Below are 17,579 nucleotides of genomic sequence, written 5' to 3' on the forward strand. Positions count from 1 at the left end.
ACATGGCACCAGAGTTAAGTTAGGGTTTTTCAAAATGCTGACACGCCGAGCTCAAAATGTTTGCCATCACTGTTATAAAGCAATGAAGGGGAATTAGCAAAGTCTGTTCTGGCAAGTGTATTAGGCTGATTGAATTGAGAGGCTCCATTGATTGTGCCAAATACTTATTTGTGGCCAAGAGTAGACCTTAAATGTTGCTAAGTTTTTAACTGGGTATTTAAAGTCATCCTAATAATTTTTCTTTGAACACAGTAGAGAAGGTGTGAAACTAATAGGTGGAGAAAACATTTGTTCTTCCCCAGAACTTGCACAAATTTGAGCTTTAATGACCTTATTTCTATCATGAACTATAAGATTTTTCTTTTTCTTCAACTTTGTCCATAGAGATGATGACGTGTGTATAGTTGCACTTTAATATTATTTTATTTAGTATTTTGTGTTCCAAAACCATAGTGAATTTAATTAGGTCAAATTGATAGCCTGGATGACTACTCTCGGATAACATAAATTCATTGTTTTTGGTGGTCTTTATAACAACTGTGTTGTTCTTTGCCAAGGTGAAACCGCAAAAGATTTAAGTATAGCTGTTCAAATGATGAAAAGGATCCACTCCTTGATGGAAAAACACCCAGAATTTTTGCAAGAGGCAGATCGGCAACTCATAGCCAGATGCCTTAAGTATTTAGGATTTGACGAGTTGGCAAGTTCTTTAAATCCAACTGAGGTAATGTTTTCAGAATAGTTCCATTTTAATAGAATAATTATTAGGTATATATAAAGGGTCTTGCAAATACAATCACCTCTTCTAGGTGTTTTTAACTGAAAATATTTACTTTGAATTCATAATCATTATTAGTAACCTAGCTGCCCAAATTTGAAGTAATCTGGAATTAAAAAGCTTGTACAAGTGTTCGGACAAACATTAAATGCCAGATAATCTATGCAGACCTGTAAAAATAAGCCTATGTTTAATTCTAGCAAAAAATTTAAACAGTATAATGGGATTCTTCAATTGTCTTCACCTATACTAGATTGTAGCTGCAAACATCTTCATGGGTTTTTGAAAACTTTGATGTCTGCTAATTTACTCATGGTTAAGATGATGAGTAGGTACTAAAATACTTCAGCAAAGATACTACAAAATTTAAAAAAGTGTTAAATTTTTTTCTCATAAAATGTGTTAGTAATAAATGTTTGAATTATTTGAATGATGTTATAATTTAAAATCACTTTCAAATGAACTTTTAAAATAATGTAGGCTGCAGAAGATGGCATAAAGGAGAAGAAAAAGAATAAATATTCAATTGGCATTGGGCCTGTTCGGTTTCAACTACAATATATGGGCCATTATTTGCTACGAGATGAGAGAAAAGATCCAGATCCCAGAGTTCATGGTTTTATTCCTGACACATGGCAGGTAATGACTGAATGAAACAGGCCTTTGTATTTATTATTAAATGTGATCTGAGGATCTTTTCATTATTGTGGCACTACCTATTATATTTGTCATTAACTTCTTAATATTGAGTCATATCATTAAAATTATTTTGTTATTGGAATGTCAAGTGTAGACTTTTTTCAACCTAAAGAAAGTGAAATTTTTATTTTGTTCATTTTTTATTACTAGACCATTGCCTTGGAGGTACTCTGATGAGTTCACATGCATATTTTGAAGTTGTGTGTCATCCAGTTGTATCATTATGGAGCAGCCTCCAAGTTTTCCCTTTATCAGTAGGATTTAATATGTAAATCTATAAATTGTGCACAGAGAAATTTGGCACATTAAACTGTGTAGACAAGTGCTTATATATTTACATGCCTCATCTGTTACCATAATAGCTATTCTTCTACAAATAGGTGTAAAATTAGTATTAATGGGTATAAAATTTGGAATGACATGGTGTGTTTCTTCATAGACTGAACAATATAAAATTGCTAATAAATTGCTCTTCACATTATTGACACAAATGGTGCTCTGAATCCTGCAGCGAGAGCTCCTTGATGTTGTGGATAATAATGAATCAGCTGTGATTGTTGCTCCAACGTCCTCAGGCAAAACCTATGCTTCCTACTACTGCATGGAGAAAGTGCTAAAGGAGAGCGATGAGGGGGTGGTTGTGTATGTCGCACCAACAAAGGTAGTGCTCAAGTGACTTTAATTTGCTCTTTCATTCTTGAATCCCCTCTTTTAAAATAATACCTGTAGTCATGTGATAAATCTGTTCCACTTTTTATTTATTCATTTTCCAGTTTTGATATACTAGAGGCCTGGTGCACAAATTCGTGCATGAGTGGGGTCTGGCTGACCCACCCCGATTGGGGCTGATCAGGCTGGGCAGGCTGAGGGGACAGGCCGGGAGGTTGGCTGGCTGGCCACGCCCACAATCAGGGTTGAGGGGTAATAGGGGTGCAGTGTGCATCAAAGCAAACGGTCGTTCTGTTTGTTTTGGTGTTTCAATACCTTGGCTTTTCTATATATAGATAATTGACGTACAACATAATGATTTGACATATGTATACAATGTGAAATGATTATAGCAATAAGTTTAGTTAACATCCATCATCTCAAATAGTTACATTTTTCTTATGATATAAACTTTTAAGATCTTCTCTCTTAACAACTTTCTAACTTACAATACAATATTTTTAACGATAGTCCCCATGCTGTACATTACATCCCCAAGACTTATTTATCTTTCATCTGAAAGTTTGTACCTTTTGACCACCTTCACCCATTTTATACAGCCTCCACCTCTGCCTCTGGCAACTAAATCTGTTCTCTGTTTCCATGATTTAATTTATTTTAGCCTGCATTTTCTCTTTTTAGTTTCGGAGATCAAATAGTACTTTCCTTAGAACCATCATGAGGAAAAAGTCTGGTCTTGTGATCTTGTCATTCAGCTGGAATTGAGAGAAGTACCCATACTTTGCTGGGCACTGTTGAGTCACTTAAGAACCTACTAGTGCCTCTGCAGAAATTATGGGATGTATTTAATCAGCATTTGGGCTTTAGTGACTGCCCCATTTCTCATCAGGTTGTTTTGTCATTTTTCTTTTATGTCTAGAACTCATAATGTTGAACTTAAAAATAGAAGGTATGATTTTTGTCATGCAGGAGGTTTTATTTATAGGAAGTATAAGTTTATATATCCTCATTCACCACCTTTTGTTTTAAATATGATTACAATTAAGAAAGGCAAATCTAATTGAGGTAACTTTAATTCTATGGATTAATGTGAATTCAGACTTTTATTTTCTAGAAAAATGTGTAGTATTGAGTGACTTGTGGTCAGCCTCAAATTAATCAATATATTAGTTGAAATTAGCATTTTAGATTTTTAATTTTTAATTTTATGTTTTGAGAAGGAGAGAGAGAGAGAGAGAGAGAGAGAGAGAGAGAGAGATTGAGAAGGGGAGAGAGAAGAGAGAAGAGAGAAAGGAAGAAAGAGAAACATTGATGTGAGATAGATTGATCAGTTGCCTTCCACACGTGCCCCAAATGGGAATGAAACTGACAACCTAGATATATGTCCTGATTGGTAATCAAACCTGCAACCTTTTGGTGGACATAATGATGCTTCAACCAAGTTAGTCACCTGGCTGGGATTAGCACTTCATTATTTTTTGTAGCTTTTTGTTTTTCATGTTTATGAAAACAGTAAGTATTCATTGTTGGAATGTAATACAACATATCAAGAAAAATTAAGCTGGCCCAGCCAGTATGGCTCAGTGGCTGAGTGTTAACCTATAAACCAGGAGATCATAGTTCTATTCCTGATCAGGGCACATGCCAGGGTTTGTGGGCTTGATCCCCAATAAGGGGCTTGCAGGAGACAACCGATTAATGATTCTCTCTTATCATTGATGTTTCTATCTCACTCTCCCTCCCTGAAATCAATAAAAATATATTTATATATATATAAAAGAAAAGTTAAACTGACTAGAAGTGGAATTGGTACTCTTCAAAAAGTTTAAATCTCTATTTTTATTCCCACTGGCAATATATAGTAGTACACATTCTCTTGTCTTTTAATCATTTAAAAAGTTTTTGCCATACTGATAGATGAAAACTTTTATCTCATATTTCAATTTGGATTTTTGTGATTTGGGCATCTTTATGTGTGATTTGGAGGTATTGAAATTTCTTTATTCATAAACCAATTGTAAATGTATTTGCCCATTTTTCTTTTTTTTGGCAGGAAAGGTAATGTCTTTTTATTAATTTACTATAATCCCGGTGCACAAAAATTTGTGCACTAGGGGGATTCTCTCAGCCCAGCCTTCACCCTCTCGCAGTCTGGGAGCCCTCAAGGTGTCCCACTGATGGCTTAGGCCCCTCCCCGCGGACATCCCTGTGGGAGCACACTGACCACCAGGGGGCAGCTCTGGCCCTGCCCCCCCAGCATCCCTCCACCGCTGCTGGTCGCCGCTGCCCCCTGATCGCTGTCCCCCCCATCTGCCTGCTGGCACCTGCCTTGGCTGGCCTGGCTCCTCCCACTCGCTGGCCCTGCCCCCTGCCAACCAGTCATTCTGCCATTCAGTCTATTTGCATATTAAGCTTTTATTATATAGGATCAGAATTTTGTATAGTTAGTATACTATTTCTCTTTAGATTATAATAAATATACTTTTATTTGTCATTTTGTCTTTTTATTATATTATGGTTACATTAATGATAACGATATTTTGTTAATATTTTTGTATAGTCATATCTATCAATATTTTCATTTAGCTTTTTCATGTGTGCTCAAGCATACAAAATATATGAAGTTCTTGTTTTCTATTATTTTTATGCTTATGTTTTAAAATTTACAGGTTAATCTATGTGTAATTTTGTTTTTTGGTGTAAAGGGTGAAATAGAAAGATGTTCATAGGTTTCCACACACTCAGATTCTACTGACCAGGCTACATGGTTGATCCAGAGCATGGGTCTACTTATTCATGTTTATATTCAAACTTAACATGTCTGGGGGAAATCCCCAAATATAAAAACCACAAAGTTACCTTGACTATCCCTCACTTGACCTTTTCCCTATAGCAGCCTCACAATTGTCTCTAAATCTTGGCCATTCAGATATTAGCTGATTTTTGTGTGTGTGTTTTTTTCTTCCTGATGTCTGAGCAACATTTCCTCTTTATTTTTTCCTTCTGATGAAGCCATTTTTCCCCATTTTACTTTATGTTGGGGTTTATCCGTGAGGTTCACATGTTTAGTAAAGTATCTCAAAAAAAGCACACTAGTGTATTTAGAGTAGACGAGTAAAAAATAAGCAGTTATTAAGCTTCCTGCACTCATAGCGGGACATATTTTTATACAGTTCCTATTGTTACCTGTTTTACCTGTACTTTAAGTAATGAATCTCTGTCCTTGTCAACTAGGCCCTTGTTAATCAAGTGGCAGCAACTGTTCAGAATCGTTACATGAAAAATCTGCCTAATGGTGAAACTCTATGTGGTATTTTTACAAGGGAATATCGTCATGATGCCCTAAACTGTCAGGTAGGACATATTAATTAATGCTTTTGTTCTCAAATTATATAATAGTACTTATATGTCTTTTTCACTAGAAATTCACAAGGCCTTATGGAAATAATTCAGTTGAATATACAAGGTGAAATAGCTCTAGGGAAAATTTAATATTGTTATAATCCAAAGAGAGGATAATAGGAGGACACTTACATTTTGATTTCAGATTTTAGTTATAGTTCATTGCATCATCTTGGTTTATAACTTAATTCAAAATGATTTGAAGAACCAATGTTATAAAAAATTAACCAACACCAATTTCCAGTTAGAATTACTTTTTCTTGGTAAGTAGGGTTCTCTTACTTTTCTTGATGAGTAGGTACTTATTGTAATTTTTGTTGTTGTTAATCCTTACCTGAGGATATTTTTCCATTGATTTTTTAGAGAGAGTGGAAGGGAGGGTGAGAGACAGAGACATGGATGTGAGAGAGACACATCCACTGGTTGCCTCCCGCATGCTCCTCGACCAGGGCTGGGAATGGAACCTGCAACAGAGGTATGCCCTTGACCAGAATTGAATTTGGGACCCTTCAGTCTGAGGGCTGATGCTCTATCCCCTGAGCTAAACCTGCTAGTGCTCATTGTAATTTTTTAAATGTTGTATTATGGATAAAAAATTGGGTGTTAAGCAAATCATAGACATTTTGTTTCTGATTTATTGAACTCATAGATAAACAACCTAGACTAAACAAAAAGTGAAAACATGATTATAGAACATTGCATGGCAGAAATGGATATGTGTTACCCAGATCACCTTTTAAGGAAGGACTTGCTGTCCAGATGGGGGATTGTGTTCAAAACAAATGCTAGCTGTCAGTTCCCCCAATTCTGCCTCCATAGTTCATATCTGTGAGTGAGCTAGGCAGGGGTATACTAGTAAACACCAGGCCATTTTGGCTTCCTGTAGAACTGCTCTGACAGCCAATATTCACTCCAGAACTCTGAGCCAGGTTGGTTAAGATTTCATCATGCCTGTTTTGAAAGTTTAGCTTCTCCCTCTCCCCCGTCCCCCTTCCTCCCACTTCCATAGTTGTTGGTTCTTCATAAACATTTTTTCATCCTAAACTGTGTATTAGGGTCAGATTTTGAGGAAACAGACATGTGACAATTAACTTTCTATTTTATGACTTTGACTACTCATAAGTAAGAATTTGAATTTAAAATCTGATATTTTACCAGTTTGACCTGTAAAATTGCAATTTCCTAAGGTTCCAACTAATATATCACAGTTTTACTCCAACACTCAGAAGCAATATCCTATTTATCAGCTGGTACATTCAGGAGTTATAACTCTATCTTTTATATATTTATAGCTATGTATATACATAGGAAATGCTCTAAATGTTTGTTTATGCAATGTTCTTACTTTTAGGTACTTGTTACAGTGCCTGCCTGCCTTGAAATTCTGCTGTTAGCTCCTCATCGCCAAAGATGGGTGAAAAGGATCAGATATGTTATATTTGATGAGGTAGGTTTGGAATTATTTTTCTGGGTTAATTTCCTAGTGTACAACAGCATACAGGTATAATGAAGATCTCTGATACTTAGGATATTTGTCCCTTTGTCTACATGCACTTCCTTCTGAATGGTTTTCCTAGTGAATCATAACCAATCTTTTGGCTCCATTTTCCTGTTGTAACTCAATAGGGTATATTGGTATATGCTGCAGAGCTCTGTATGGGAGAGGAACCTGTCATTGGTGACTACTATTTCAGAGGAGCAGAAATAACCACCATTGCATAAATTTTGGACAGAGATGTCAACATTCAATTTTTAATCCCTAAAGCAAAGAAGTTGGCCTCTAACAATGTTGCTACTTATATGCTACCTTATCAGTCATGGTCCCAACTGAAAACAGGTGGCACACTTAAAATATAATTCAAGAAGAGTATTTTCCAAAGGTGTACATGAGGGAACAAATAAGATTAGTACAGTCATTCAGAGCTAGTAGCTTACCCCTAGATTTAAAAGGACAAGGCAGCCCTAGCTGGTTTGGCTCACTGGATAGAGCACCAGCTTGCAGACTGAAGGGTCCCAGTCAAGGGCATATACCTTGGTTGCAGGCACATCCCCAGTAGGAGGCGTGCAGGAGGCAGCTGATCAATGTTTCTCTCTCATCGATGTTTCTAACTCTCTATCCCTCTCCCTTCCTCTCTGTAAAAATCAATAAAATATATTAAAAAAATAAAAAAATAAACGGACAAGGCAAAGCAGCAGTTACTGAGACTGAAAAGGAGATTCGGATTGAGTTGGCCACATGTAAGGACCAATTACCTTAGCTGAGGGATACAGTTGGCTCAAGGTAATCTTTCAGGAAGGGAGCCAATAGAATGAAGACCTCATTCTTATTCTCCTCCCTTCTTCTGACCACTTGCCAAGGGTCTTCATTGGCTAAATACAATGGAAGTAAAGAACCCTTTTGAAGTAGTCTCTGTAGGTTTCCAGAGAGAGCATGGTAGGAAACAATGGAAATTTACAGGGGCAAATAGAAAATATTTAAAAAAAATTTTATAGTATTATTATTAGATATATTTATTCAGCGCTGGCTGGTTTGGTTCAGTGGAGAGAGCTTCGACCTGCGGACTGAAGGGTCCCAGGTTCAGTTCTGATCAAGGGCACATGCCCAGGTTGTGGGCTCAATCCCCAGCAGGGGGTGTGCAGGAGGCAGCTGATCATTGGTTCTCTCTCATCATTGGTGTTTCTCTCTCTCTCCTTCTTTCTTCCTCTCTGAAATCAATAAAAATATTTTTTAAAAAGAAATATTTATTCAAAGAAACTTAACACATTATGTATATTTATCTTTTTGTTAATCCTCACCCACGGATATTTTTTTAATTGGTTGTTAGAGAGAGTGGGAGGGAGGGAGAGAGAGAAGGGGGATAGAGAGAGAAAAACATCGATGTGACAGAGACAGATAGATTGGTTGCTCCCACAGGCACCTGTTCCAGTTCTGCTGGGGGTCAAACCTGCAACCCAGGTACATGCCCTTGACCAGGAATCGAACTCAGGAGCCTTTGGTGTGTGAGCCAGTACTCTAACCACTGCGCAACACCAACTAGGATGAAACTTAAAACATTATAAAAGATATATTCCATTGCTTCAAGGAAATTTCAATTTAAAGGGGGAAAATATATCTATATTTAACTTAACTTTTCCTCTCATAAATTTGGAGCTACCAAGCAGGCTGTGCTTATGATTTATTTGACACTGATTTTTGGTTAATCTATATGTGTTGCATCTTAAAGACCTTGAGTATCCCTGCTCAGAAAACGTACAAAAATTTTATCTTTGTAATCTAGAACCTTGAGTTGTACTTTAACCTCAAAGCTATGAAATATGACATTTTTATATAAGGGTAAAGCTGAAAAGTTTTGAAGGCTAATATTCTGGTAGGGTCAGGAAAATGTGCTATTTAGTACAAAGCACAAAGTTCATATTCAGCAAAATGATATATTATTTGACCAGGGAAAAACCAAATGGGCAAAAATGGCAACTTTTTAAAAAAATTATGTGGCTCTGAGGGTGAGTCCTTTCCAGTTGATTTTATCTGTTCAAGGTTTGAGAATCTTCACTGAGTCTAGTTGAATTTGTTTTATTTGGTCAAAAGACATTCATTTACATATTCAGCAAATATTTAAGGAGTGCCTCCACAATGCCAGGCACTATTTGGTGCTGGGGATGCCCCCGTCTAAAGTCATGAGAGTAATTGACAAATGGGAATTAAACAGTTAAGCGCACAGATGACTATACCAACCCATATTGGTACACGTTGGGAAGAGAAAGAGGGGCTGTTGTGATTGTGATAATGGCAGGGAGCGGGTAGGAGGACAGCTCTGGAGTGGGCAGTCAGAAAAGTCTTTCTAATATAGTGACATCAAGCTGAACTTTATACAGGTTGAATAGAGGGAATAAGAGCATTTTAAGCAGAAAGAGCAATATATGTGAGAGCCCTAGAGTAGGGACGTTCTGGTCAAGGAATAAAGAACAGGATAGTATGTCTGGAGCAAATTTGGCATAAGATGGGAGAGTGGCTTGAGATGAAGCTCAAGAGGCAAGCCGGGGCCCAAGTATGCTTGGCATTATACACCTTGTTAAGGACTTTATTTATATTTTGTTCCGTATGTAATGGGAAGATATTGATGGAAGTCAATTAGGGACAGGGCCTAACTCACTTATCTTTTAGACACATCATTTTGTCTGTGGTGTGAAGAATGTAGGGGCACGAAGGGGGAAGCTAGTAAGGCAGTCAGGAGGATAGTGTGGTAGTGCAGCTGAGGAGTGATGGTGACTTGGTTGGTTGTAGGCATGGGGAGAAATGTATAATACCAAATAAATTTCTGAAGGTAAGATAAAGAGGAATTATTGATGAATTGGTTATGGGGATTAGGGAAAATTTATGTGTAAAGATTTTCTATTGCCTGAATTCCCCAATATGTATATAAATTTAGCATGGTTGATGAAATGTGATAGGAAACTATGTAGGGAATCAGCCTGTCATGCCTTATTTTCATAAACTGTTTTTAAATGAACTTTTTAATGGAGAAATTTTTGTCTTTAATAGGTCCATTGTCTTGGTGGAGAGATTGGAGCAGAAGTTTGGGAACATCTCCTTGTCATGATTCGATGTCCCTTTCTGGCTCTTTCGGCTACAATAAGCAACCCTGCACATCTCACTGAGTAGGCATTAGGTTCCCGTTTGAATAGAATGGCTATCTATTTTGAACGTTTAAATATCATATTTTCTATATGGGTTCTGAAATGTTTCATAACTTTCTGGTGAATTTGTTAGCTTATCTGTGGATATTCAAGGAAAGAGTCTACTAGCACCTCCTGGCAGGTGCTGAGCAAGGCCACACTCTATAAGGGAAAAATCAAGGACTCTCCCAATAAGATCTGCAATTGAGTAAGAAATTTCCCTGTGCCTCAAAAATGTTCCCCAGAAGTAACTGATTTAGGTCCCCTGTTTTTTTCCTTTACCAAAATTAAAATGGAATAATGACACACTCTCTCATTGACCTTGAGATTTATTATATTGTCTCACTTTGTGGATGTTTAGAAAGATAGCAAAGCCTTCTTAGTTGAAAGCCCCATATCATTTTGTCATTGGGCTATATTTTTGGCCACTAATAATAACAATTAGAGTAAAGACTCCAATGTACCAGGTACTGTTCTAAGTGCTTTGCATGTGTCAATTTATTTTAAATGCCAACAACCCTTATGATTTACTACTTCCATTATTACTATTAAATAGAATTTAGAATTTCAGCACTAATATATATATACATATTTTAATTTTTATTGATTTCAGAGGAAAAGGGAGAGGGAGAGAGAGAGATAGAAACATCAATGATGAGGGAGAAACATTGATTGGTTGCCTCCTACGTGCCCCACACTTGGGATTGAGCCTGCAATCCGGGCATGTGCCCTGACTGGGAATTGAGCTGTGACCTCTTGGTTCATAGGTCAACATTCAATCACTGAGCCATGCCAGCTGGGCCCAATGCTACTATTATTATTTCCATTTTAAAATGTAGGAAATGAGGCTTAGAGATATTAAGTGATATAACAAGAGCCATAGCCAGTAGTAAGGAGGTTGGGATTCAATCTCAATGTGTCAGGTTTCAGGGCCTATTATTCCCTTAAGTCCAATTTTTAAGGCACATGACATTTTTGTTATTAAAAATATTGTAGCCAAAACCGGTTTGGCTCAGTGGCTAGAGCGTCGACCTGCGGACTGAAAGGTCCCAGGTTCGATTCCGGTCAAGGGCATGTACCTGGGTTGCGGGCACATCCCCAGTGGGAGATGTGCAGGAGGCAGCTGGTTGATGTTTCTCTCTCATCGATGTTTCTAACTCTCTATCTCTCTCCCTTCCTCTCTGTAAAAAATCAATAAAATATATTTAAAAAAAATATTGTATCACAAGTAGTTTCATGTTATGCCTAAATAATATGTAAACTTATTTTTAAGGTGGCTACAATCGATAAAACGGTACTGGAAACAAGCAGACAATATAATAGAAAAGAACACTGCTGCTAAAAGAAATGCCGGCTATCGTGCCAATTTTTACAAAGACCACTTTCAAATGAAGCAATCATATAAAGTTAGACTTGGTATGTTGGATACATCCATAGGAGTTTTATTTTGTACTTTAAAATTATCTCAGTCGTGTGTTTATTCATTTGGAAATTCTCGCTCTTCATTTTTAGTGCTCTATGGAGAGAGATACAATGACTTAGAGAAGCATATATGTTCGGTAAAACATAATGACATTTACTTTGATCATTTTCACCCGTGTGCCGCACTAACAACAGAGCATGTAAGTAATACTCCAGCCATCTTTGTTCCTAGTAATATAAAGTATATATCACAGTTGAAAAGATGCCTAGTTGAAACTTAGCAGAATTGAGTTATAAATATTGTATAACAGATATTAAAACTTAGTTTTGAAAGTCACAAGAATAATTTTACAGTTTTCATTCTTTCTTTAATAGTGTCTGCATCCATGAAGCTTAAAAATGACTGAAACTTTTAACCTGAAACATTTTTTGGTTAATTTTATTTATCCTTGGACATTATCTTTGCTCATTTTCTTTCTTTTAGCACCACTGTCTACCTGTCCACTTCTCTGAAACTAATTTTTCTCTTAGTGTGGATACAAATACCTGTGGACAATATCTAGCACATCTGAGAATCTGAGCACCATGAATTAGGTTAAATAAGGAAAAGAGACCTTTCACTAGCTTATTAATCACAACATGGTTTTTTAGTAGTGAAGCAATAACATGGAAGTCATAAGAGGACTTCATTTACTGCTGGGATTTGAGTGGAAGAAGACTTCTTAATTTTCTTGTGTACTTTTCTTCCTTTCTCATCCTATTCCCAGGAATGGCTTATTCAAGCTCTGGTTGCTTCTCAAAGTGATAATTAGTTAATAGTTTGTCTTCCTTCCAAGACCTGGCAAATTAAATATATTCTGAATTTTGTTGTCCCATTAAGCCTTCTAATATGACAATTTTTAAGGTACATGAAACTTTAGATGGCACAGGAATTAATTCCATGTCCTGCCTACATGGTATTTCTGGATCTACCAAGCTAATTTATTTATTTATTTATTTATTTTATTTATTTATTTATTTTTTTTTTTACAGAGAGGAAGGGAGAGAGATAGAGAGTTAGAAACATCGATGAGAGAGAGACATCGATCAGCTGCCTCCTGCACATCTCCCACTGGGGATGTGCCCGCAACCCAGGTACATGCCCTTGACCGGAATCGAACCTGGGACCTTTCAGTCCGCAGGCCGACGCTCTATCCACTGAGCCAAACCGGTTTCGGCGTACCAAGCTAATTTAGATAAATCAGTAATAAAGATAATTCTGATTTTGCCATGACTGCAGTAGCTTTCCTTTGGAAATGGCTAAATGCACACAGCTCTGAGCATGGCTTCTTCTATGACCTGGCTCCAAAGTCCTTTCCATTTATCCACTTGATGTATCTTACCTCGATACCCTCATTACTTATATTGTTCCTGGAACATTTCACCCCAGATGTCAAATGCTAGTTGTCCAGAACCTGTTCACCTCTTTTGACTCTTCTAATGTGAAACCAATTTAGAATCCTCCTGTGACTTTCTTAGCTGGATGTAATAACCTCTCCATAGCACCTTTTCTGTATTTCTTGTATGACAATAATCATGGCCAGCTTGCTGCTAAACTTGTTCACATGCATGTCTCCTTTATCTTACTAGAATAACTCCATGAAGACACATGTTGTGTCCTTAGTCCCTAACAAACTGCTGTGTATATAAAAGTGCTTACTACATTTACCTATATATATAAAAGCCTAAGCAACCATTATGACTGGTCGACCAAACGACCTATTGACCGGCCAGTAGCTATGATGCGCACTGACCACCAGGGGGCAGATGCTCAGTGCAGGAGCTGCCCCCATGGATCAGTGTGCTCCCACCTCCAACCTCCTGCGGCTGGCCAACCTCCCTTGGTCCCTCCCCTGCCCTGGACTGGACTAGATGGCCATGATAGGCCCCAGTTGCTGGCCAGGCCGAGGGACCCCATCCATGCATGAATTCATGAATAAAGACTAGCTATCTTTATTTAATACTAGAGGCTTGTTGCACTTACTTTGTGTTCGAATAATATTGCATATTTTGTCTCTTCTAACAATTACAACAATTTTAGCATGGATGCCATATTAATATTCCCATTTCCTAAATGAGGAAGGTGAAGCATAGACAATTAAATAACTCACTGTTGCACCAAGTGAGTGGTGGGGCTGGGATGCAATCTCAGATTGATTCCAGAGGTTGTTCTCTCCTCCTGTTCCTAGGAATGGCCCATTCAAACTCTGGTTAACCCAGTATTCTGAATGATCAGTTGAAGAAATACCTAAATGAGGGGATGAATGAGAATGACTTTATAGCATTTGGGCTATGATGCAATGGCTTCTAAAAGCAACTGAATGAATCCTAATGATGGTGATTTTCTAATTGGATTTTATTTTAGATGTTTCTCTTTTGTGCTGCAGTGGCCCAATCCAAAATTGAAATAAAACAAAAATATGGCTAAAATTCCAGTGACCTAACCTAAACTCTAAACTAGAATATAGATGACAAGCCACACATAAATAATAAAAGAATTCTTTCTCTCTTCTTCCCTTTCCCCCCACCCCTATCATTACCTGGCATTTTAAAAGCAGCATAGTATTTTAAAAAATTATTTTATTTTGAGTTGGATGGTTCAAGGCAGGTTATCGTGAAGTAGCAATGAGTCCAGTGGTTTGGAGTAGTTGACAGGATTGGCATTTTGGTCCAAGTGCCTTTCCTCTATTTTCAGTAGCTATTAATGGAATAACTGGAAAGCAGTGGAACTGCTACAGTGTGCTCTGACCCCATATGACTTCTGCAAAGGTCATGGTGCTGAATGAGTCTTCTTAAGACTTCTAGACTTGCCACAGGAATACAGGATGGTCACAGAGGTGTAGACATTATTAACTGTGTAATGACAGCTGTGTATGAAGCATGTATTTATGTAGAATACTTTCCTAAAGTAGCAGGGATATAAAGCAAGTAGACCTTTCCAAATGAGCAAATCATTGTGTATTATATTTCAGATTAATATGAAAGAACTGAGTGGCAAGAAAAAGCTTAATACATTGTGGCAACATAAAGAGAAGAACCACCCAGTTTGGTCATCTCCTCTGCAGCTCTATCATAGAAATGGTTTCAGAAGAGAAGGGGTGGGGCTAGTGAGGAGCTGGCCTTAATCCAACTGGGGGGAGGGAATTGCCTTCCATCCACATAAGGCTTGCTTCTGGCAAAGAGTAGAGTTTGGCCTTTGCCACCAATGATGCCACACAGGAACAGCTGCTGGCTCCTGGACAGCTCAGCCCGAGGAAGTCCTTGAAAGAACTGTTGCCTCCCTCTGCTCAGCACGATCAGTGTTCACTATCACCTACAGAGTTAGAGACAATGCACTTTGCAAAAATAATATCATGGTATAATACCATATGCTTACAAGTGAAGAAGGATGCAAATCTATGACTTTTTAAAAAATTAAATTTATGGAGTGACATTGGTTTATGACATTATATGAGTTACAAGTGTACAATTGTATAATACACTGTGACCTTTTATTTCTCTTTCTTTTTTACCTAGACTGGGCTCAGTTTTTGCCAGCTCATTAGCTTATTTTATAGTGGAGGAAAACCAAATTAAATTCACAGCTTTTGGCCATAGAATTCTTAATATGATTTTTAAAATTAAGAACTATATGTTGATTAATCAATCTCATTGACAGTTGGGGCATCAAATATGTGCCAGGTATTTTACTAAGCCTATTATATCTATTATCTAACTTAATTCCTACAACAAATCTATGTCATAGGCAGAATTGTCCTCTGTTTTAGAAATGAGGAAGCTCAGACTTTTGAACAAGGCAAAGAGACTTAAGAAATCCTAACCACTCTAGTTACCATAATAGAAGATTTAATCTTGAAAATTATGATAAATCTTGGATTTATTTTATGTTTTTATTTTAATTTAGGCAAAATAAATTACACTTCAAGGTAGTAATAAGAGAATAAAATGCTAATGTTCCAAAATAATATATTCATTTGCTGTTTTGACATAAATGGGTTCTTACTATCAAGCTAGCTTTCAGTACTCAGACTGAGAGATGCTAAATGCTGACTCCATGTAATTGTTTGCATCCTATAGTTTTTACAAGACTAATTGATTTTGAATTGAAATATATTTGACTTATAATATTGTGTAAGTTTAAGGTGTACAGTGTGTTGATTTGATTCATTTATATACTGCAATATGAATGTCATTGTAGCCTTAGCTAAGACCTCAACCAAGCCACATAATTATAATTTCTTTTGTGGTGGGAATAATTAGATCTCATCTCAGGATGTTTGGTGCTTGTAATACAGCATTGTTGTCTATAATTACTATAGTGCACATTAGATCTTTAGGACTTATTCATTTACTAGTTTTAAAAGTTTAAAAAACATGTGCTGATACATTTATCCTATCTGATTTTACTACAGTCTGTAAAGTGGGAGTACAGATATTTTAATTCCTATTTATTGATGAGAAACTAGCATTTATAGTGGAATTAGAACTACACCTTCTGATTCAAAGTCTACCGACTTTTCATACTACCAAACATTTTTTTTCCAACTGTGTTGTAGTGGGAATGGCTTTTTTATCCCAGAGTTTCCAATGTGTTAACAGCTATTTACTAAAACAAGTATCCTATTTTCAAATAATTTTGGACAAATCTGCCTGTAGTTATTTTTTTGAGATTTAATGTTTGCAATGGGAAATCTTAAACAAGTGTGTTTAATCAGACACCTGTGAAAAAACACACCTTTCTTTTTTTCTTTGGGGGGGGGTGACATCTTATTTTATTTTTAAACTTTATTTTTATTGTTGACTGATGTTCCCTTCTTTTCTTCTGAAGAATACCTATTAACATCTCAGGGATCATAGTCTCCCAGGCAGTTGATTTGTAGCAATAGTAGTTTGAAACCAGTAGAAAATAATACAATGCATACTTTTTGAGAGCAGGAATTTTTTATTTATACTTTTAAAATATTTGTGGAAAAATGAATGACATACATATCCGGAAGGCTTAAAGTAAAACCAAGTGACCTGAGGAGAAGTGTCCTTGAGTGTCTTAGAAGTAATATGATAGCCTTAGTTTCATTTTTATATTTTGAACTTATTGGAGTGACAATGTTTAACAAAATTATACAGTTTCAGGTGCACAGTTCTACAGCATATCATCTGTACACTGAACTGTGTGCTCGCCACCTCAAGTCAGTTCTCTGTCCATCATCATTTATCTCCTCATGCCCCCTCACCTCCCCCTTACCTCCTCCCCCCAGCAATTACCACATTGTTGTCCAAGTCCATGAATTTTATCCTTTTTTTTTCCCTCTTTTGCTCCATCCCTCCACCATCTGCCTGACCTGACAGGTGTCAGCCTGTCCTCTATGAGTCTATTTCTATTTTGCTTGTTAGTTCATTTTGTTCACTAAATTCCACATATGAGGGAAATTATATGGTACTTGCCTTTCTCTGGCTGGCTTATTTCACTTAGCATAATGCTCTCCAGGTTCATCCATGCTGTCACAAAGGGTATGATTTTTTTCTTTTTTATGGCCAAGCAGCATTCTATTGGATAAATAGCCTCTGTTATCCACTCATCTACTGATGGGCACTTGGCCGGCTTCCAAATCTTGGCTATTGTAAACAATGCTGCAATGAACATAGGGGTGCCTATATTCCTTTGAATTACTATTTCAGGGTTCTTCAGCTAAATTCCCTGAAGTGGAATTGCTGGGTTATAAGGCAGGTCCATTTTCTGGTGTTTGTTGTTGTTTTTTGTTTGTTTGTTTGTTTGAGGTAATTCCATACTGCTTTCCACAGTGGCTGCACCAATCTGCATTCCCTCCAACAGTGCATGAGGGTTCTGTTTTCTTCACATCCTTAACATTTGTTTGCTGGTTTATTGTTAATAGCCATT

At 37.0% G+C, this 17,579-nt stretch overlaps 1 protein-coding gene across 1 annotated transcript in view; it reads left to right on the forward strand.

Annotated features, from left to right (window-relative positions):
* Positions 1-17,579, forward strand: part of LOC102768004 (probable ATP-dependent RNA helicase DDX60) — a 68,058-nt gene that overhangs the window by 36,468 nt on the left and 14,011 nt on the right. Inside the window, exons 14-21 of the mRNA XM_015568568.1 lie at positions 558-724; positions 1,259-1,417; positions 1,989-2,138; positions 5,381-5,500; positions 6,900-6,995; positions 10,089-10,204; positions 11,496-11,638; positions 11,735-11,844. Coding sequence (XP_015424054.1) covers positions 558-724; positions 1,259-1,417; positions 1,989-2,138; positions 5,381-5,500; positions 6,900-6,995; positions 10,089-10,204; positions 11,496-11,638; positions 11,735-11,844 — 1,061 coding nt within the window. The remainder of the gene's footprint in view (positions 1-557; positions 725-1,258; positions 1,418-1,988; positions 2,139-5,380; positions 5,501-6,899; positions 6,996-10,088; positions 10,205-11,495; positions 11,639-11,734; positions 11,845-17,579) is intronic.

This window comes from Myotis davidii, unplaced genomic scaffold, assembly GCF_000327345.1.
Source record: "Myotis davidii unplaced genomic scaffold, ASM32734v1 scaffold392, whole genome shotgun sequence".
Taxonomy (NCBI): domain Eukaryota; kingdom Metazoa; phylum Chordata; class Mammalia; order Chiroptera; family Vespertilionidae; genus Myotis; species Myotis davidii.